This window comes from Carassius carassius, chromosome 17, assembly GCF_963082965.1.
Source record: "Carassius carassius chromosome 17, fCarCar2.1, whole genome shotgun sequence".
Lineage (NCBI taxonomy): Eukaryota > Metazoa > Chordata > Actinopteri > Cypriniformes > Cyprinidae > Carassius > Carassius carassius.
Window position 1 is genome coordinate 1,446,939 of NC_081771.1, and position 23,430 is coordinate 1,470,368.

At 35.7% G+C, this 23,430-nt stretch overlaps 1 protein-coding gene across 4 annotated transcripts in view; it reads left to right on the forward strand.

Annotated features, from left to right (window-relative positions):
• LOC132160710 (protein CBFA2T2-like) overlaps positions 1-21,330 on the forward strand; it is a 41,505-nt gene extending 20,175 nt beyond the window's left edge. For 3 of the 4 annotated variants that reach the window (XM_059570367.1, XM_059570370.1, XM_059570369.1), the window contains exons 2-12: positions 7,607-7,750; positions 9,102-9,343; positions 9,420-9,509; positions 11,310-11,491; positions 14,118-14,356; positions 14,433-14,518; positions 17,062-17,269; positions 18,286-18,354; positions 18,534-18,724; positions 19,959-20,207; positions 20,241-21,330. In XM_059570367.1, the coding sequence (XP_059426350.1) occupies positions 7,607-7,750; positions 9,102-9,343; positions 9,420-9,509; positions 11,310-11,491; positions 14,118-14,356; positions 14,433-14,518; positions 17,062-17,269; positions 18,286-18,354; positions 18,534-18,724; positions 19,959-20,198 (1,691 nt within the window). In that variant the 3' untranslated portion in view covers positions 20,199-20,207; positions 20,241-21,330. The remainder of the gene's footprint in view (positions 1-7,606; positions 7,751-9,101; positions 9,344-9,419; positions 9,510-11,309; positions 11,492-14,117; positions 14,357-14,432; positions 14,519-17,061; positions 17,270-18,285; positions 18,355-18,533; positions 18,725-19,958; positions 20,208-20,240) is intronic. The other variant, XM_059570368.1, reaches the window with a different exon arrangement.
• Positions 21,331-23,430: the final 2,100 nt, after the last annotated feature.

The window sequence follows — 23,430 nt, forward strand, 5'->3', positions numbered from 1 at the left end:
AAAAATTAAAACATTTATTTGAAATAGTGTCTTTTGTAACATTATAAATAACTTTAATTTCACTTTTAATCAATTTCATGCATCCTTGCTGAATAAAAATATTAATTTCTATTTACTCACCCAAAACGTTAGAATGTTTGTCCAAACGTTTGGGGCGTGTGAGATTATGTAATGTTTTTGAAAGCTTCGAAAGTCTCTTCTGCTCACCAAGGCTGAAATTATTTGACTGGAAATACATAAAAAATGTGTAAAATATTATTCAAATTCAGAATAACTCTTTTCTATCGTAATGCATTTTAAAATGTAATTTATTTATGTGATGCAAAGCTAAATTTTCAGCATCATTACTCCAGTCTTGTTTTCATTATCTTTTAGTTTTTTTTTGTTTTTTTTTTGGAAACCATTAAACATTTTTATTTTTTAAATTCTTTAATGTATAGGAAGGTCAAAGGAACAGCATATATTTGAAATAGAAATCTTTTGTTACATTTTAAATGTCTTTGCTGAACTTTTTATCAATTTAACGTGTCCTTGTTGATTAGAAGTACTGGATAATGTTTATAGTACATCTACAAAAACAGACAAGTCCTGTTGCATATGAATGTCACACACACACACACGCACGCACACACGCATCCCTAGATCATCCTGAAAGCAGTAAGTTCCACATTAGCTCAGCTAAATCAATGCTAACTTGTCATCAAGACGGCTGCTGATCCGGCCGGTTAGCGTTAAATCAACGGTTAGTCTTCTGGAGGTGTGTGTGCAGCCGTTGACCTGCTGTGTGGTCTGAAGGTCTGCTGGACATCACAACAGTCACTATAGCTCTAGTGAAGATGAAGCGCTGGGCGGCTTGTGCTCAATGACCCGAACAGTCTTTGTGGAGGCCCTCGGGGGGCCCTGGAGGAGTCTGGCGAGAGACGTTTAGTCTTTAAGAGCCCCATGATTAGCAAAGATCTAAGAGAGCTTGACAGAACACTTGTTGTGCGAGTGACGATTGTATCAAAAGCATGATACTTTCAATATTTCCTGTAGTACTGAATGATTAGTGCATCAAGGATGTTACCTCATACTGCCAAAAGAGTGCCATTGTAAATTAATTAATAATAATAAAGCATGGAAGATTTTTGATAAAGAAATGAAAGAATTTTGCATCAAACCTTTCTTGAGTCAAAATTAGTATTTAACCTTATTGTTATTCTTAGTTTCAGTTTTAGTAATTTTATTGTGTGATTTTGTCCTTTTTATTAACATTTTATTAGAAAGATTAGTTATTTTGTTGTGCTTTCGTCATTTTTATTAATTTTTTTTAATATTTCTATCAAACTTGGTTTATTTCAGTTTTTATTTTAAGTTTAAGTTTTAGAAATGTTGTGCTTTTGTCATTTTATTGGTTTTTCTTTAATACTTCTATTGAACTTTATTTTTATTTCAGTTTTTTTGTTGACTTTTTAAAAAATGTGCTTTTGTTATTTTTTGTTTATTTATATAACTTTTTCTTTTAAGTTTAGTTTAAACATTATTTACCCTGACAAGTATCAGCTGATAGCACTTGAGTATTTATATTACCGTGGTACTGTTAAATTTTACCGTGGTATTCAAATGCTACATATTACTGCCCATATGTGTCAAATATTTGACCCTGGAGCACAAAACCAGTCTTAAGTGTCAATTTTTCGAAATGGTGATTCATGCATCATCTGAAAGCTGAATAAATCATCTCTGCATTGATGTCTGGTTTGTTCGGAGGACAATATTTGTCTGAGATACAACTATTTGAAAATCTGGAACCTGAGGGAGCAAAAAAAATCGAAATATTGAGAAAATCATCTTTAAAGTTTAAAAGTCTTAAATCAGACCAGATGTGTGTGTGCCAGAGAAACACATTTCAACAGGCTCATATCATTTCTAAGGAGCCAATCAGAGCAGCTGCTGAGTGATTGATTGATCAGCCGGCCAATCAGTAAGTCCCACAGAGGTCAGAAGGGCAAGGAGATGCTTCCGATGAGATGAAGGACAGCGACTGCGACTCACACACACAAGCGGTTTCTAATTTGACTGTTATCAGGATGTCAATAAAGGATCCTTCACGTCATCATGTAAATGTGCAAGTGTGTGTGTGAATGTGTGAAGTCTGCATTCATGAAACTACATTCACATCAGGCTGCAGCGATGAAGACGTGGAAATACGTAAACGAATTGAGATTCATACTGAAAACAAATAGAATTATCTGCCAACAGCAGTGAAAATGCATTTATTTTTGACACAAATTCCCTGAAAACGTCTTCGTATTTAAAGCAATTTGAAATGCATTTAGTTTAGGTATCTTGAGATTGTATTATTTTAAATAAGAGAAAAAATAGTGATTCATAAAATTATTTCTGTGCACAATAACCTTGAATCAAAATCTTTTCAGACAGCAATGACAGTTTAAGAAGTTTATTTTAATTATTTATTTTTTAAAAATACCATGTTATTTTTTTTCAAGGTACTATTTTTTAAAAGTTTTTTTTTCATTCTAATATTAAAACTATTCAAGAAAATTTTAATCACTAAATCCCTTTCTATAACTGTGTTCTATGTCAGAAGTTAATTTGTAAAAGAATTATCCACATAATAATATCTTGATGGTATTTTGTGTTCATCATGATAAAATGCCATAGTATTTTTATGCTACTGTAAGTTTAAAAAAACAATTAAGTCCATCTCAAATGTACTTTTATAATCCAATCGTCTTCAAATGCTAATTCATCACTTTGACTTTAAGCTCATTCCGTTAGTATTCACAAAAAAAAACTGTTGTAAGATTTACTTCTCAAAAAATATTTTCATTTAGAAATGGTTGTTCTTACAGTATAACCTTCTCAAGATCTAAATGCTGCAGTAAATCCATGCTCAGTGCATGCACTTAAGAGATGATGAGTGAATGATCTGAAAGAGTTTGGCAGGTCGGTGAATCGATGACTAGCTCAGGGTCAGATGTGATGATTTCACTCAAGAGATGAGAGGACTGAACATGAACAGCATGCGTGAGGCTTCGACCTGTTGCTGAGGAGAGAGAAAGAGCAGATGTGTGTGTGTGTGTGTGCACCAGGCACCAGGTGCAGCTTTTGTTTTGCCTTCTTTTCTTTAACTCTCCTTCCCTCCCTCCTCCCTCTCCTCCTGTCAAACTCCTATTTTCCTCTTTCCCTCCCCACAGGATAATTGTATTGCTCTTTAAGAGCTCAGGGGACTTCATGGAGTTACATCAGTTATGTTTCTTCAACTTAAATTCTATAAATCAGACAATAGTTGGAAAATAGAGCAGCTCGGGTCGTTTGAGTTTTGAGTGGCAAATCTGAGCTTTTTGAGACGCCACTGAGATCTTTTTATACGTGCATTTTGATGTTCGCTTTTTGCATTATTTTTGCTTTTTGTGACCTAATTGTCTGTTAAGCTGCATTGCAGCAATTTGTATCATGAAAAGCATAAACTTGAATTTTGAAGAAAAAAGATTGCAGATCTTGATTGCAATCCACAATTGTCTTTTTAATATTTTTACTCCGTGGAAGACATGAGCTTTGATAGACAAGGAGCCTTGAGATGAGAGCAGTTTTCGCTTCTGAGGAAGTGTGTTCTGCGGTGGATGGGATCTGGACACAGGTGACTGTTGGAGACTCCAGCTGTCCTTCACACCCCCAGCAGCTCCATATGGAGGAGGAACAGAAGGAGACGAGGGGGAGGGAAGCTCTTTCTCTTTCTCTCTCAGTCTCACACACACACACATAAGAATGATCCGATATCTTAACCCTTTTGTGTCTGTGGCTGTGAGCAGCTCTGTGTGGGTTTGTTTTGCTGATGTGTGGCTGGAGGCGGTGCTCTTTAAATGATTTCTAAACACTCGGTTTGGCTGCACTGAAGCGAAATTCATGGAAATTCATAGATCATTTTAAACAAAGACGGGCAGGGCTTTTAAATCGACTCTTTGTGCCTCAATGTTTAACGTTTTTGGGGGGAGTAAAGATCTTTCAGATGGGTTTGGGTATATTCTCAGAGTCAGCACATGTATTCACAACCAATTCAACATCGTTTAGGCTTTCATATGTTTTAGGAGAATTCACTAAGTGATATATGCATATCCATGCTCTTGTCAGAAACGTTCTTAAGAACATCTCTCATCATTTCTGACTTGGTTGAGTTGCATTTCTTGATGATTCATGATAGGTTCAGAATTGAACTTATTTTGAGATTGCTTTTTTTTTATTGAGATACATTTGCAATTGCAAGAAAAAAAAAGTCTTGAGTTCTGAGATGTAAACTCACAATTTAGAGAAAAAACGATGAATTGTTAGAAATAAACTCAACATTCTTAGACAAATTAAAAAGAGAAAAAGAAGAAAAATTCATTTAAAAATGCCAGAATTTTTGTCAAATTTTAATTAGAATTTGCAGAATTGCAATTTAATTATGCAATATCTGACCCGGAATGCATCGTATTGACCAATCAGAGTTTGAAAGTGGACAAGAACTTATTTCAGTTGTTTTGCATAATGAGCTTTGTGACGATTATGTATTCATTTCAAATATACCTAAATATGCATAAACATAAATCAAACTGTAATATGCATTGATGCATATTGTGCATACTTTATGCATTTATACATAAACAAATAAACATAGTTGATTAAATGTTATATGTGGGATGCAGCTCAAAGTTTTCAGCATCATGAGTTGTGTCAGAAGTCCAGCTAATATTGACAGTGATGTTCAATAACAGCAGGAATAAATTTTTCCTCTTTATTGGAGGCGGTGTGTAACAGGTGGCAGTCGCTGCGCATTTGCTGTTAGCAGATCAATATTGATCCGCACAGATATCCTGGAGCTGTGCTAACAGACCTGTGTGTGTGTGTGTGTGTGTGTGTGTGCAAGGATGCTTCTGCCTCCTAGATTTCGAGCAGTTCAGTGACTGATAACTAAAGACTCCACACCTGCCTTGTGTCCCTCAAACCACTAAAAAGGACTCATTTAAGAGCTGGAAGTATCTACAGAATACACTTGATTTTTATAAACCTTCATTCATTCATTTCAGATATGCATAAATATAAATGCATGAAATATGCATAATATGCAGGTTATTATATTCAAATTAAAAGTTTTGTTAAAAGCTGAAATAAAATATGTTTTATTATTCCAGGACTGTTTCCTGCAATTAAGTCAAAGCAGTAAATGTACTGTAAATACATAAAAACTATACTAAACATGAATGAAACCAATAGTAATATAAAAAAAACAATAATAATGACAAAAGCACATAAAATTACAAAATTAATTTTCAAATGTAAACTGAAAATATAAAATTTAAATATTAACAAAAAGTATAATAGCATATCAATAATAATAAAATAACATTGATGCATAAATGTTACTAAGGTTTTTTGAGAGTCATACAATGCATTACAATTTATGCAATTTATAGTATTTATATTCAATACAATTTAACGACATATTTTATACAGTGTTTACACCAAAAAAAACTAAATAAAAACAGGAGTGAATGATTTAATTTAGTTCATAATCTCAAATCGACCAGATATTGGCTGCCTGATCAGTCTAGTCAATCAGTCCAGTTAACTTTAGAGATTTTAGAGTCATAAATGATTATAAAAACAAATATTTTTCAAACGTAGTTTAACTCTTGTATCTTGTGTTAAGTCGCTAGTGTTGTTTAAGCTGTAGTTCTCCGCTGGTGTGATGCTAATCTCTGCTAACAGACGGTGGATACGGGAGGCTTTGTGTACATCTTGTGGTGTGGCACAAACCCAAATGGCTGGGCTTCCTGTTTCTCCCAGTCCTTCCCGCATTCTACTTCCTGCCTCCTAGGAAGAAATGTACATAGAAAAAAGCTGGAATGAAATTTTTTTTCAGTCAGGCATTAATAGGGGCAGCTCGAAAGACCCAGAGCAGGGCTCAGGTGCGCTCGAAAACCAGAAGATCTGTGTCTGTGTGTCCAAGTGTGTGTGTAAAAGTGTGTCACACTTGGTTGGACGATGGTTGGAGTCTCACAATAAAAACCCAAGAATGAGATTCATTGCAATACATGAAATGAGCTTAAATTGCAAAATGCAGTCCTTCAGCATTTGATTTGTTCTTCAAACCTTGATTTGAAACATATGGAGGACCAAACTTGCAATAAATGTATAATAAATCATAATAATAACTATAAAGAACACAACAAATAATTTATTGTAATAATACTTTTTTTTACATCTTTATTTTATCATTTTATATATTATTCAGCAGGTTTTGTCTTCCATAGAAACGTGATTTGTTTTATATTTCTGAAATTTCTTTTATTTAAGTGTTATTTTAGTATCAATTATTTACTTTTATAGTTTTAGATTTTATGTTTTCACAGTAATTGTAGTTAAAGTGTTAGTAAGTTTATTACGAGTTATCATTTTTATTAGTTTTTGGTCTTTTAAAAAAATGTAATTCACTTTTTTACAAATTTCGTATTAGTTTTGGTCATTTTAGTACTTCAACTTAATCTAATGAAAAAATTTGAAATGTATATGATATGATATAGTTTATTTTATTTTAAGTAACAGAAATTTTTTTTAGGGTTTAGTTATATAGTTAAAACAAATAGAGACATGAAAACAGAACGAAATAAACAGCATATTAACTTGCAAAATGCTCTTCTGGTTTTCACGACTGCAGTGGAACGTAGAAATGAAGCGCTATAACAATCCCATTAAAAGCCGCCTTACTCTTCATTGTTAAGTGGAGAGAGCCATTTAAAATCTATACTGCGAGAAACACATTCACTGCATTAGTTTCCCATGAATAAACGTTAAACAAAACACACTTTTCATCGAGAAAAGCCCTGTGCATCTATGAAAAGTCGTCTGGTTAGAAGCGTTTCATGACCTTTGACAACTCGATCTGTGTGGGTCTATTAGCCCTCTGTGTTAAAGCATTTCCAGCGGTCTGATATACTCCAAATGAGGCCGATGGCTTCTCTCACGGCTCTTGTAGAACAATAGCACCTCTGATCTACGACTTTTGGGCCTGGTGGTCCATTCACAGGAAGAAAGTATGCGTTTAGCTCTTGACGGCTTTTGTGAAGCGTAGTTAGAAAGCGTGAAATGGCCCGATTCTCCATTCTTAAGCAGACTCAATGATCACCCTTTCTTTCCAGAGGACAAAACCTGGTTCATTTGCACTTCAGCTGTCGGGACTCACGGCTCTTAAACAGGCGCAGAAAACATCTGGTGTGCAGAAGGCTGTTCCCTCACAGCTCAAGATTAGACGAGGATTGGGCTCAATTGGATTTTCGAGGCACCTTTAAACATGAATTGCATATCAATGCATCGATTGCATATCAATGCACGGAACACAATGACCCCATTTGCGTTTGCATCGTTTGCTCTAGTGCTTCTGGGAATGTTTCGGGTTGCAGATGCAAGAGGAATCTAGTTAAGAAATGCTTCTATGCAGGACGAATGAGATCAGAGATGCTCTGCAGCCACGAATCCGCCGCACTTTATTGGGTTTTAATGGAAATCTCACAGAAATGTTCATGATTAGGAACATAATAAGTGATCTGGTCTCTCTGGTTTTCAGACAGTGCAGAGAAGAACGTTCCTGCCATGCCCGGTTCCCCAGTGGATGGAAAGACTCATTGCAGACCAACCGTCTCCGTCATGCCTCCTCTACCCTCCGTCAACCCCAGTGGACCTCGACCAGCAGCCTTCTCCTCCACAGCATGTGAGACCCACAATCAAACATGCATGGCATGCTATCTGTACTGTGCAGTATGTTGCATTGGCACTAGTGCGTCCCATAGGATGACATACTACCATTTATTCAATATGCATACTGTGCACAGGGTTTACATTTTTCTGCATGTTTGGAATCCCTGAATAACCCTTTGCATTTGCAGTATGTAGTGTGCAGCTTGCAGTGTGCAATGCACAAAAGCGATTTCAGACATGTTTTCATGTGACAACAATGTAGCATATTAGTTACATGCAATCATGCAATCCATTCCACATACAATTTTTTTTTATATTAGGCAGTATATACTGAAAAATATTCAGTAAAATCCACTCCCAACTTACGTTCTAATTAAAGTTATTGGTTCAAATAAAATCGGTTCAGTTTAGCTAAAGCTTACACAAACAGTAAATAGCCTAATGCGTTTGTCAACATTTGTAGTATGTAGTATGTAGTGTACTTGACTTCCATTTCCACTGTGATTGATAAACCTTAAGTGATTAGAGATAGATTTAATGAGGTCATGTGACAACGATGTAGCACTAGTTGTATAATCAGTTATTCCTACTCCTAATGATGAGGTTTTGATGCTTCTTCTTAGATTTGTTGTGTAAATGCTGATGAATCAGAGAAAAACAAATCTAAAAAGTTAGTTAACATGTACACAAACAGAAAATTTCTTTATGTATAGAATACCCGGAAAGCCTATTTGTCAAAATTGCAGTATTTAGCATGCAATTTACAGTATGCAATGTGTCATCCATTTCCAGCTTAACACAAACACAGATGCCCTAAAACTGGCATATAATCTCTGACCAGAGAAGTACAGTGCTTTAAATGCATGGTAGTGCATTTACATTTAATTATTTAGCATGCATTTGTGTGCAAAACAACTTAGCATGAAAAAAAAGAGAAAAATAAAAAAGTTATCTACCCTACAGTAGCAACTAACCACAGTACAAAAATACAAAGGAAAATCAGAGTAATTATTTAAAATTAAAAGAGAGTTTTTGCTGAAACAGAGTTTTTATATATAATAACCATAAAAATAACACATCACTATTTTTTTGAGCTTGCAGGAAAATGTTTGTAGTGAAAAAACAGGGGTATTAACATGAACTAAAATTTCAATTAAAAAAAATGTTCAATTTAAATAAAGCTGAAATAGAATATAAACACTTTAAAAAATAACTAGATAGAAAATAACATGAAATTGAGCATAAATAGTAACATTAAAAAAAAAGACAAAGGCACAAAAGGAAAATAATATAAAAAGTGGACAAAATTCTTGATTAATTGTGTGTCTGCAGATCATTGATAAGCAGATATACTCTTTCTGCAGTGACTAATGGGATCAATCATTCTCCGCCGATGCTCAACGCCATTCCCTCGCCGCCTCAGCGCTACAGCAACGGCCCTTCATCATCATCTTCCTCTTCTCTGGCCAATCAGCAGCTTCCAGCCACCTGCGGCGCTCGACAGCTGAGCAAACTCAAGCGCTTCCTCACAACCCTGCAGCAGTTCGGCAACGACATCTCGCCCGAGATCGGAGAGAGCGTCCGAAACCTGGTGCTGGCGCTGGTGGTGCGTCTCTCTCACACACTCGCACCGATCGCTCAAATGTGAAGCAGAGGTAACTAGCCATGTGTTTCTCCCACAGAACAACACCGTCACCATCGAAGAGTTTCACTCCAGACTGCAAGAAGCTACAAACTTCCCCTTGAGGCCCTTCGTCATTCCCTTCCTGAAGGTAAACGGTCAATAACACAATAGTTGAGCATATGGTTAACCAAAACAAAAAATATTCAGACGTTTTTATTGAATTGCAACTAAATAAACATAAATAGAATAGAAAATTAGAGTATAAAATATAAATATGAGATGGAAACAATTCAAGTTCTAAACCTAGAACTGAACTAAACATGAACTGTAGTCTACTAGATTCTAAACATAAATTGAACATTACATTTTTTTTTATAATAATAACTTTTAAATAATAAAACAGGAATATTGATTTGGGGATTTTAGCAAATTCAGATTATATATTTAGGATGAAATTGATCTGAAGCTGCTCAAATTAGACAATTTTAACTTTTAAACTATTAAAACAATTTTGTCGAATAAAGCTGAATTAAAGTTTAAAATGTACTGTATATGAGATGCAAACACTAAATGTTAAGCTTACACTTAAAATCTGAAATCGATCTGAAAAACTATTTTTTGTTCCCCAAAATACTAACTTGAAATAAATAAAAGCTAAAAAGACATGAAACCTAAAAAGTAATGTTTAAAAAGAAAATAAAGCTATTTTACAAATACTGAAAACAGTAAGTATATTGAAAATATTTAAAAATAATTAAATCGATAGCTGCACAGTTTGGTGATTTTATGACAGCAGTTTAGACGTGTTCGGAAAGCTTCCCAGATCATATTCTTTGGATATCATGTTTAATATATTCCATGACAACTGAATTGTTTTGAATATAATCAGTACTAAAAGTGTTTAGTGATGAAGACTGCTCACAAACAAATCATTCTTTTGATGTGTTTTTTTTAATGATTCAGTCAAAACCAGTTTGTGAATCAAGAACAGTGTAAAACTGATATATTGGAACCATAAATGCTAAATTCATTCTTTTTTTTTTTACTTTTGGAATATTTATGTGGTGAAAAACAGGCTTATTGTGATTAAAACATTTATTAAAAACATTGAGATAAAGTTGAAATTAAGTTAAAATATAAATATGGGATAAAAACAAAACAAAAACCGCTTCCCATCAATAAAGCAACTTAAATAAGTCTAAGTAGAAGAACTAAAAATACAGTCATATTTAAAATAATAATAATTATAATAATAAAGAAAAATAGCACATTTCAAAATAACTAAAACTTAATCTAAAACTGGAAAACTAAACAAAATGTAGTCTAAATAAATAAAAAATGATAAATATTAAAATAACACTTAAAGTGGCTTGCATTGTGATCAGTGTGTGACTAGTACAACTAATTAAAAGCCATTTATATCATTTGATTCATAGCACAGTGATCCCAGCAGCATTTATCCACGTTTCGTTTAATAAAAATGCATAAAATGCTGGACTTGGAATGAATCACTAAATCATCAGTGTTCAAATGCATTGAGTTTTCCAACAGAAACTTAAGTGTGCTTTACAGAGAGACGTGTAAGTTATTTTCCCCTTCAGTCTGATATATGATTCATAAGTTCACATTAGTAATCAAACTCCTCACATGCTCGTCATGTAAGGACCGCTGGCTCTGGTTAGTTTCTGTTTCCTTCTCCGTGTTTCCATATGAAAGATTTATTGAGTATTTTGACGAGATGTTGGTGGAAGGAGCGAGCAGAACGTGCAGACGCTGAACAGACGCCGCGGCTCCTCCAAGTCTGACAAGGTCCCTCTGACCTTTATCTCCACTCTTATCAGGAAAAATGCTAAAAATGTGCTGGTCGGACTTTAGGAAAAGCCCTGCGAAGTGGGTTTGATGGCTAACAGTGTGGCGTGAGTTCAGCTGATGTTTTGTTCTCCTGCAGGCGAACCTGCCCTTACTGCAGAGAGAGCTTTTGCACTGCGCTCGAGCCGCCAAACAGACTCCAGCGCAGTATCTGTCCCAACACGAACACCTCCTGCTCAGCACCAGCGTCCCATCACCAGCCGACTCCACCGAACTCCTGCTGGAGCCCAGCGAGAGCAGCAAACGCCACAGTCCTAACCGGTACGAGCACACACACACACACACACACATGCAAGAGAAGTTAAAGCTCTCAAATAAAGTACAACAGCGGTACTATAGTAAAGTTATGCTATCAGATACCATTACTTTATACAACCCGAATTCCGGAAAAGTTGGGACGTTTTTTAAATTTTAATAAAATGAAAACTAAAGGAATTTCAAATCACATGAGCCAATATTTTATTCACAATAGAACATAGATAACGTAGCAAATGTTTAAACTGAGAAATTTTACACTTTTATCCACTTAATTAGCTCATTTAAAATTTAATGCCTGCTACAGGTCTCAAAAAAGTTGGCACAAGGGCAACAAATGGCTAAAAAAACAAGCAGTTTTGAAAAGATTCAGCTGGGAGAACATCTAGTGATTAATTAAGTTAATTGATATCAGGTCTGTAACATGATTAGCTATAAAAGCTTTGTCTTAGAGAAGCAGAGTCTCTCAGAAGTAAAGATGGGCAGAGGCTCTCCAATCTGTGAAAGACTGCGTAAAAAAATTGTGGAAAACTTTAAAAACAATGTTCCAGGAATACTTTCAGAAACCACTGTCGGTAAACACAATCCGCCGTGCCATCAGCAGATGCCAACTAAAGCTCTATCATGCAAAAAGGAAGCCATATGTGAACATGGTCCAGAAGCGCCGTCGTGTCCTGTGGGCCAAGGCTCATTTAAAATGGACTATTTCAAAGTGGAATAGTGTTTTATGGTCAGACGAGTCCAAATTTGACATTCTTGTTGGAAATCACGGACGCCATGTCCTCCGGGCTAAAGAGGAGGGAGACCTTCCAGCATGTTATCAGCGTTCAGTTCAAAAGCCAGCATCTCTGATGGTATGGGGGTGCATAAGTGCGTACGGTATGGGCAGCTTGCATGTTTTGGAAGGCTCTGTGAATGCTGAAAGGTATATAAAGGTTTTAGAGCAACATATGCTTCCCTCCAAACAACGTCTATTTCAGGGAAGGCCTTGTTTATTTCAGCAGGACAATGCAAAACCACATACTGCAGCTATAACAACAGCATGGCTTCGTCGTAGAAGAGTCCGGGTGCTAACCTGGCCTGCCTGCAGTCCAGATCTTTCACCTATAGAGAACATTTGGCGCATCATTAAACGAAAAATACGTCAAAGACGACCACGAACTCTTCAGCAGCTGGAAATCTATATAAGGCAAGAATGGGACCAAATTCCAACAGCAAAACTCCAGCAACTCATAGCCTCAATGCCCAGACGTCTTCAAACTGTTTTGAAAAGAAAAGGAGATGCTACACCATGGTAAACATGCCCCGTCCCAACTATTTTGAGACCTGTAGCAGAAATCAAAATTGAAATGAGCTCATTTTGTGCATAAAATTGTAAACTTTCTCAGTTTAAACATTTGCTATGTTATCTATGTTCTATTGTGAATAAAATATTGGCTCATGTGATTTGAAAGTCTTTTAGTTTTCATTTTATTAAAATTTAAAAAACGTCCCAACTTTTCCGGAATTCGGGTTGTATAAACGGTTATTCATATGTCATACAATGCACATTTTTTGTAACTTAAAATAAAGCTGCAATAAAAAAATAAATTATAAACATTAAATAAATTAACAACCTCTGCAACTAACTGAATGAAGATAAAACAGCAGAATTAATAACTGATTTACTTCGCAAAAACTACGAAGGTTTATCGCTGAAAAGGCATGCACACAGTTATGTTTGTGCTTGATTTTATGGAATATGCATTTCTTTTTCAGAATTAAACTGAATCATGCAACTAGATTTACTAACGTATTGCAGCCTAATTAGACCAAAAGCTTAAACCAGCCACTAATTTGTGCTGCTCTTAATAGATTGCTCCGGTCAATTTGGAAATAATCTGTGTTCTTAAATGTGTGCATTGTCTGTAAATCACATGCACAATTTTCTCCCATCGATGCTTTTATGGAATTGCACTCTACGCAAACTTGCCCTGTTTAGTAAATCTGGTCCTAAATCTAAAACTGACATAAATAGTAATATACAAACAAAAAAACTAATAAAACTGGCAACAGAACATAACTAAATTACTAACAATTAAACCAAAAACTGAAAACATAAAAATAAACTCTTAATTCAAAATATCAATATAACTTTAATAGTATATCAATTGAACTAAAATAAGTATAGCAAAACCTTAATAATAATAATAATAATAAAACAATGTAAAATAAAATCAAATTTTATACATTTTTAAAGCTTTCAGCCCTCAAGTTTTTCGGTCCAAAAACATGGTATTTTCATGACCAAACAAATAATAATAAATAAATAAATAAATAAATAAGTTATTCCATGGTAAAACATGATATCACCACAGTTTTAAGTGCAAACCTGGTATATATTGTACTCGTCTAAAAAACATTGCATAAAAATTAGGCTTTACCATAGCACTTTTGAACAAGTGTTATTAGGGATTTTATTTTGCATTGCATTTTAATATATAACATGGGACTAAATGGTTGCCATTCTTAAATATACCATGGTATTTAATGCAAGGTACTTTATAAAATACCATTTTATTGTCATTGTGCAGGTCCAGAAGTGTTATAAGGGGTCTGTTGTTTCCTAACTGTTTTTCATGATTTACTCCAGAAGTAAAGAGAATGGTTTTCACGAGCGTCCTCCCGCCTCCCTGGAGCCTCCTGCCAAACGAATTTGCACCATTAGCCCCGCCCCCCGACACAGCCCCGCCCACCCGCTGCAGCTCCCCGCCCAGATCCACCCGACTCCGCCCCCTCTGCAGCACTATGCGCTGGATGACATCAGCACACCTCACCTGTACAGAGAGCCGCAGCGGATCCTGGAGCTGAAGGAGCGTCCGCGGCTGATAGGTAACACACGCCAGCACACCTTTAACATTCATTACACACACTGGGGCTTTTCTCAGGCTTTTGCTGACGTTTTCAGGCAGTAACGGAGGCTATCGTGAGGAACCTGTGGACCACAGACTGACGGAAAGAGAGTGGGCTGAAGAATGGAGACATCTGGATAATGTAAGACTGAGTTCATTAAAAATTAACAGTATTAAACGGTGAATATCACAAATCAACTATCAAGAATAAAATTAAAACTTTAAAAAAAAAAAGTTTTTAAATATTAATAAATACCATAATAGTACACTATTTATGTACTATTTTTAGGTTCAAATCTTATTTAATTTTTACTAATTTTAATTTTAAGTAAGTAGTTTTGCCAATTTTATTATTATATTTTGTTTGTTTTACTATTTCTTTCTGGGTGTAATTTATTTATATTTCTGTATTAGGAATTTTAGTTTATTTATAGATTTTTTTAGCTTAATTGTAATCAAAGACAAAATATTTGTAATTATTTTATTTAGCAACAACACAAACAGCACTGATTAAGCTGTTTTTTAGTATTTCTGCATTTTAGAATTATATGATTTTAGAAGAAATAAGTACATTCTCTGATTAAAAACTCATTATCTTTTTATTTCGAAAAATCTCATCCTTACTATTTTAATGCAAAACAAACATTATTTAAACTGAAGTATTTATTCATCATAAAAATAATATTTGATACAATGCCTTTAATTTATGCTGATTTGAATAATTTTATGGAGCCTGTCCTCCAACAAAAAACGACCATATAGGTCGTTTGTGCAAGCATTTATTACGACCTATATTTACGTTTTAAAGTTAAGCACCCTCTAGCGGGGGTAAAAATAATGACAGTATCGCGTTGCGTCTGTCATCATGAAATGACGTATCACGTCATTACCAATCAAAACGCACGTTTATTTAAATGAAATGCGTGGGCTTTTTACACCGATCTCACAGTATTTCCTACATATTTTACTAGGTGGCTTATTCGTTCGAATGACCACACCTAACCCCACCCCTAAACCTAACCCTCACAGAATTCATGCTAAATTATGATTTATTGAGCATATACATTTTCATGCAGGTCCGTTCCCTGGGATCGAACCCATGATAGCATGATTACCTATCAATGTATAGCGCAATAATCTACCAACTGAGCTACACGACACACAAACCAGAGGGCAAATAAAAGAGTACAAAACATTAATATGAAAACCTTTTGCCGATAGGGGCGCAATTGTAGTATACGCTCTGATGGGTCGTATTTCAGGGATTTGGACAAACGACCTATACGGGCGTATTGGTTGGAGGACAGGTTGATTTTATGTCAGTTCTGAGAATTTAATCAGAATCATCACTGACAATACGAATTAGAAACATGAGAGTTTAGGAGGAAAATGTGTTTAATTATCCTAAAAAATAATGATAAATAAAAATCATAGTCATAAAATAAAACTTCATTTGTGAGATTCACCCTGTAACATCACAGTAAACATTTAGGACCAAAAAACAAACAAATTAACATTTAGATCAAATAAAACCTTTGTGTAATTCACATAAAATATTACATTAAATAATATAAAATATTTTATTGACTAAATAATATATATAAATGTATAAGTTAGATTATACTGTATGTAAATGGGTCAAAGACGTTAAGATGTCCGCATCAAAAGACATTTACAATGTGTTTTTTTATGTCGACAGAAAATATCGTATTTTTCAAACTATATAAGTCGCACCTGAGTATAAGTCGCATCAGTCCAAAAGTACGTCATGACGAGGAAAAAAAACATATATAAGTCGCACCGGACTATAAGTCGCATTTGGAACCCAGAACCAAGAGAAAACATTACCGTCTACAGCCACGAGAGGGCGCTATATTCTGCTCAGTGGTAGGCTACAGGAGCAGTGAGCAGCATAGAGCGCCCTCTCGCGGCTGGAGACGGTAATGTTTTCTCTTGGTTCATGTCAAATTAATTTTGATAAATAAGTCGCACCTGACTATAAGTCGCAGGACCAGCCAAACTATGAAAAAAGTGCGACGTATAGTCCGGAAAATACGGTACATTAAATGTAAGTGAAGTGTCTACTTTTAAAGTTTCAAATACGTTTTTAGAGAATTAAATATCAAAATTTGGTTTAAACAATATATTAATAATAAAATATTTATGTAAAAATTCAAACAACATACCTATTCTAACTTGTACATATTAAAATATAAAAAAATATATAAAATTTTACTGTGTTTTATATGAGTACAAAATTCTTATTGACAAATGATCAAAACCTAGGATAGTGGCAAATTAATTTTTAAATTACAACTAATTCGTATTTGGGGTGAAATTAATTATTCTTTTAATATGTCATAAATGCATTTTTTGTTTTGCTGATACGATTATTACACTGAATGACATTTTAGCGGGTGTCTTCTTTAAATCAGGGAAAAATGTATGATATTTATTTTTTGCTCAGAAAATCAAACAAAATTAAACAGAAAACTTTTTACAATTTAAAAAAAAAAAGTTTAAAGCAAGCAGCCATATTTAGTTGGCATTTTCTCTTAAATGGAGAGGATTCGGACTCTATTAAGACCCCTAATGTCATCACGACATAACGTCTCCGTTCTTTCCGTCAGAAAACGAGGGCTATGCACATAACCGGGTTGTTTTCTGTCGTGTCTCTGGTTGTAGGTGCTGAACTGTATTGTGGACATGGTGGAGAAGACACGGCGTTCGGTAAGCGTTCTGCGGCGCTGTCAGGAGTCCGACCGAGACGAGCTCAATTACTGGAGACGACGCTCCAACCCACACGATGAGGGACGCAAGAACGGATCGACCGCAGGGAACGTCCCGTTCTCCAAGACACTCAGCCCTCTGTCAGCCGAGGGAGTCAACACAGGTGAGTCATTTGGGAGTTCAGAATCATTTCAAGTTTGATTCAATGCAATGCAGACTGTTTCAAAGCAGCTTCACAGTATTAAACAGCTAAGAATCAGTGATGCAAATTCTGCTGTAAAGACAATAGTGTCATTATTCAGTTCAGTGTTGATTCAGTTCAGTTCAATAACCGTGCATTCCATTCATTATTAAACAAGTTAATTCAGTGTTAACTGAAGACAGTTTTAATTCAGTTCAACAACAGAACAATAATAAATCATGAATGAATCAATTTAGCTGTAGACAGCTCTAAAGAAGACAATCATGTCATAATTCAGTTGATTTCTGTCTAATGTTGATTCAGTTCAGTTCAATAATTGCGTTAACTTCATTCATTATGAAACAAGTTCAGTTCAGCCAGGTTCACTAAAGACACTAATGTTGTTAATCATCTCAAGTCAATTTAATAGAAAATGAATCGATTATGAATCAATTCGAGTCAAGTTTTGTTTTCATCCCATAGTTTCAGTGCAGTCACATTAAGAATTTTACTGTATACTGAAGAGACAATTCACCCAGTTGACGGTAGCCATTGACTTCCATGTTAAGGAGAGAAATACTGGGGGTCAATGGCTAATGTAGCTGTTTGGTCACAGACATTCTTTTAAATATCATCTTTTGTGCTTAAAATAAGAAGGGAACTCATACAGGTTTGGAACAGCTTGAGGATAATAAATGGCAGAATTTTCATTTTTGTGTGAACCGTCCCTTTAAGTGTCTTTTAAGACCCAACTAGCAGACTGTGTGTGTGTGTGTGTGTGTGTGTGTGTGTGTGTGAAAGAGCCTGCTGATGGAGCAGGTGTTGTGTATTTGAGTCCAAGCTGAGAGAATATCATCTCAAGTGCTGGTCTCACCACCATCTGTGACCAAACGCTGCCCAAAACTCTCCAAGCGGCTCACGTGCCTCCATATCCGTCCTTCCTGCCTGCTTCTGATGCGCTTCGTTGCTCATGATGTATTTGTTTTTGTGTCCCGCAGACTCTCAGAGGGATCTTCCCTTGCGCTCCGGCTCTGGATATGTGCCTGATGAGATATGGAGGAAAGCCGGTAAGAGCGGCGACCCAGATGCACCCTGGGAAACCTGTTTTCTCCCCTACCACCTGTTCATCAGTCTTGTGTCTCATTCATCACATTTTCAGACTCAATGCTCTTTGCTGGATGCTGATGCTATAGGAAATAGCGTGCATGAAACCAAACGTTGATGCATGTGTGTTGTGATTGTGCAGAGGAAGCGGTGAACGAGGTGAAGCGTCAGGCGATGGACGAGGTGCAGAAGGCCGTCGCCGAGGCCGAGCAGAAAGCCTTCGAGATGATCACCGCAGAGAGAGCCAAGATGGAGAAAACCCTCGCCGATGCCAAGAGGAAAGCCACTGAAGACGCCATACAGGTCATCAACGAGCAGGAAGACTCCAGCGAGGTGAGCGTCACGCTAACCGCAGATGCTGCATGCACTGATATACCAATGCGTCATGAATATTTAAATCGGGTCATTGCTTTTTGGCTTCCTTTTTATGCAAATGAGGCTCATTATAATGCAAAGATTCGCCTGATTGAATCAACATTTGGTTATTTAAAACATTTTTTAACAGAAATGCTCAGAAAGTGCATGCACATAACAAATATCACTATTAGAAAACACAATATTAAATAGATGTACAACATTACACATCAGAATTCCAAGGTTTGGGTTTTTATGTTAAGAATTTTTTTGCTCACCAAGGCTGCATTTATTTGATCACAAATACAGTAAAACTGTAAAATTGTAAAACATTATTAGAATTTAAAATAACTGTTTTCTGTGTGAATCTCTATTAAAGTGTAATTTATTTCTGTGATGCTCCGCTGTATTTTCAGCATCATTTCTCCAGTCTTCAGTGTCACATGATCTTCAGAAATCATGAAAATATGATGATTTACTGCTCAAGAAACATATCTGATTATCATCAGTGTTGAAAACAGTTGTGCTGCACAATATTTTTGATGAAACTGTGATATATTTATTTTTTCAGGATTCACAGATGAATAGAAAGTTCAAAAGAACAGCATTTATTTGAAATAGAAATCTTGTATAACATTATAAATACCTTCACAGTCACACAGTCACTTTTAATCAATTTAATGCATCCTTAATGAATAAAAGTATTATTTTTCTTCCTTAAAAAATCTTTCTGACCCCAAACTTTTGAATGATGGTGTATACAGTAGTCAACATTTAAAGTGGATCAAAAAGTTGTCCCATTATTACTATTACTATTATATACCATGGTATTTAACAATTTCCCATGGTCCTACTAAACATAATTACTGACATAGGTTTTACTTTCACCTTTAATCAATTTAATACATCCTTGTTGAATAAAAGATGTAAATAAGACAAAAAGACAAAGACAAAAATGTTGCCCAGCACTAATATAGCACTAATACTTTATATGTGTGTGTGTGTGTGTGTCTGTCCGTGTGTGTGTGTGTGTGTGTGTGTGTATGTGTGTGTTTGTGTGTGTCAGTTTTTATCAGTTTAATGTTTAATGTGTTTATTTGTTCTTGCTTCATAAGTACAGTATATATAAAAGTATGAGTTAAGTATTATATTTAAAAGTGTAATGTTTCTATATTAATCTAGTGATGTTTATTTGTCTGTCTCTGGGTCTCAGTGCTGCTGGAACTGCGGTCGGAAGGCGAGCGAGACGTGCAGCGGCTGTAATGCGGCGCGATACTGCGGCTCCTTCTGTCAACACAAGGACTGGGAGCGACACCATCTCATCTGCAGCCCGGGACTCCAGACGCAGCCCAAATCCATGCCACGCATCCCGGCCAAAGCTCCGGAGAGTCCAGGCCTGGAGAAGACCTCCAGAGTGTCCACCCCAGCCTCGTCAGACGCCAGCGGACACTGAGAGCCATCAGTGAAAGAGGAGTCTAACGGCTGGATGCGACAGAAGCAGGACAGTCCCACACACTTTTACAGCTTAAGGACAGGAGGACGTGTTTCGGCATCGCTTGGCATGACTCAACCAGTCATAAGGGTCATTTAAATAAACAAGCTTTCCATTGATGTATGGTTTGTTATGATCGGACAATATTTGGCTGAGATACAACTATTTGAAAATCTAGAATCTTAGGGTGCCAAAAAAATATAAATATTGAGAAAATCATCTTTAAAGTTGTTCAGATGAATTCTTAGAAATGCAAATTACAAATCAAAAATAAAGTTTTGGTATATATATATATATATATATATATGATAAGAAATTTCCAAAATATCTTCATGGAACATGATCTTTGCTTAATATCCTAATGATTTTTGGCATAAATGAAAAATCGATATTTTTGACTCATACAATGTATTTTTGGCTATTTTCTACATCAGTGACTTAAGACTGCTTTTTTGCTCCAGTGTCACACATATGGTGCAAATGTGATCTGTTTTACCCAAACAAACTGTTGTCAGTGTTTCGTGAGCATTTATTTGTGCGTGTGTGTGTGTGTGTGTGTGTGTGATTGTTTCTGTAAATAATATATCAGAGCAATATAAAAGTGATGGATTCACCAAAGCTGTCAATGCTGTGACATGTTCATGTTTCGTTCCCGTTCAAGACAGTTTAAGGTTATTATCTGACGATATTATCAATGGAGAATGTGTGTGTGTGTGTGTGTTAACCCTGATCTGAAGGGATCCAGATGTACAATCATCAGCTCCCAGTACAGAAGAAGTGAATTATAATCATCTGTTTGTGTCCACATGCAAAACTCTGCAATCTCAGGAGGATGTTTTATGTCTATACTTTTTTATTTTTGCTGCACATGTAGAGTCGAGGTGAATCTTAGACTGTTTCTTCTCTTCGATTTCCACGTTGAGCTACCTTCGTTCTGTACAGTATTATTTCTTCATTATAAGAATGTGTAAAATACATCGGTGCAAGAGAATCTTTATTTTGTGAGCTACTCGGTGAATTCGAGAATTCTTAAATATTGGTATGAAGTAGATGTAAAAATAAATAAATAAAGACAATAACGTGAAATCAAAAACTACGATATGACTGATATATGATATAGGTGTGTATGTGTGTGTTACATTTATTGCCAAATAAATGAATCACTGTCCACAAATCCTCCATTAATGAACAAATACAGTGTAACATCCAATCTAAAATTAATTCACACATCACTATAATGATCAAATTCAACATTAAACCTCACAACAGAGGGGAATGAATCACAAATGTTGATTTTCAGATCAGATCTGATTAGAGCATAACCAAAATGCTTTGAGATGAGATCTAGTGACCTCTATGGACAAGAAATGAAAATAACAAACACATAGGGACATTTTAACCCATAGTTTTCCAGCTTCCATCACTAGATGGCAGAAACAGACTGGTTTTTACCAGATTCAGTCTTATAGATCGAGTCAAACTACTCTTCTGCACTATCAAGAGTCTTTAATAATAGTATTTTGGCGATTTTTTTTGCCCTATTACCATTCTTCCACTAAATCAACAGTTATTGGAAAAACGAATTATTAAGTAATAAAGTATCTTGACTCGAAATGTGTTAAAATTTCAGAGGTTTCCAACATGCATTCACTGGTTAAATCATATGCTTCAACGGTTTTACCATCACATTGCATTTTGTGTTCTTGACAGACTATAAATCGCGACCCATACTAAGTTTGTTTTGTAGTTTAAGAATGATGTTTTCTGAGTGAACAGATTCCTCATATTTGGATGCTTTGGAGGTTTAAACATTAACGTTAATGAAGACAGACAGCCTGAGTTAGTGTGTGTGTGTGTGTGTGTGTGTGTGTGTGTGGACTATCATCTTCACCCACGCGCTCATCTTCACAAACATCTCTTCTTCATGATACTATAATAAAGCTGCTTGACATTTAAGAGTGTTTTGGAACCACGCGACGTGATTAAACGATAGTCACGAACGCACACACACACACACACACACACACACACACAAAATAAAAAAACAGTCCAGAAATTAAATCTAAATAGAAATCATAATATCATCGCTTCAGTGCAGCAAACACTTCTGACATTTCTGCCTCTGATTTGTCCGTCACTGTCAGATTACACTGAGGCCAAAATCTGACTGCACACAGGACTGCGTGTTAAAAACGTCACATTTCGCGTGAATGTGCTTGAGTTCACTAAATGCAATTCAATGCAACATTATGTAATGGGTGTTGTTTTCCTCGTGCACTTGATTTTGTGGTTCAATACGAGCTGATGCTGAAGTCTGCAGGATCAGCTCGAGCTCTCTCTGGTTTCCCGACAGACACTGCGCTCAGCTGCATGAAGTGATTTCATCTTCTCTAATCGTATCTAACTAACTCTAATCATTTAATGAGATCAGGGTGGAGCTGAGATTGTGCTTCCCATCCCTCAGGTGCTCCAGACACACTCTTTCACTCGTGGCTTTGCACAGATAAATCAAGAAGTCAGATATTCTGGGGTATCAGACTCAGCTGCATGCATTTGACCCCATTGTTTTTTTTGTATTGCCTCCTTTTATATAATCATATAATTGCCTCCTCAATAATCACACACTTTTCTTCAATCACACACACACACACACACACACACACACATTTATCTTTCAGTCACAACCGGAGAGTTTTTCAGGTTTATTGTGATGTTTTTATCAGACTCTCATTCTGACGGCACCCATTCACTGCAGAGCATCCATTGATGATACACCGATGCAATGCTACATTTCTCCAAACCTGATGAAGAAACAAACTCATCCTGATCTCAGATGAACTGAGGATGAACACATTTACAGCAAATCATTTTTGTGCAAACTACTCCTTACTGCATCAGCTATTATGAAATTGTTTGTTATTGTTAACACCATTAATGTTTAGTTCTTATAAAGTGTTACAAATATATTCCTATCATAAATAAGGAAGCAGATGTTGGAATTTGTCAAGACTTGACTTGAATTTAATTTATTCGAGTGCATGTGAGATTTTCACACACTTTTTAATTACTGTCTAATTACAATTGTTGACAAGAACTTAATAGTCCCAATTACTGTCTGAACACTGAATATTTCTGCATCTTTTCAGAAATGCAATGTACTGAGTCAAAAGGAGGACAAAACTCAGATCCGTGT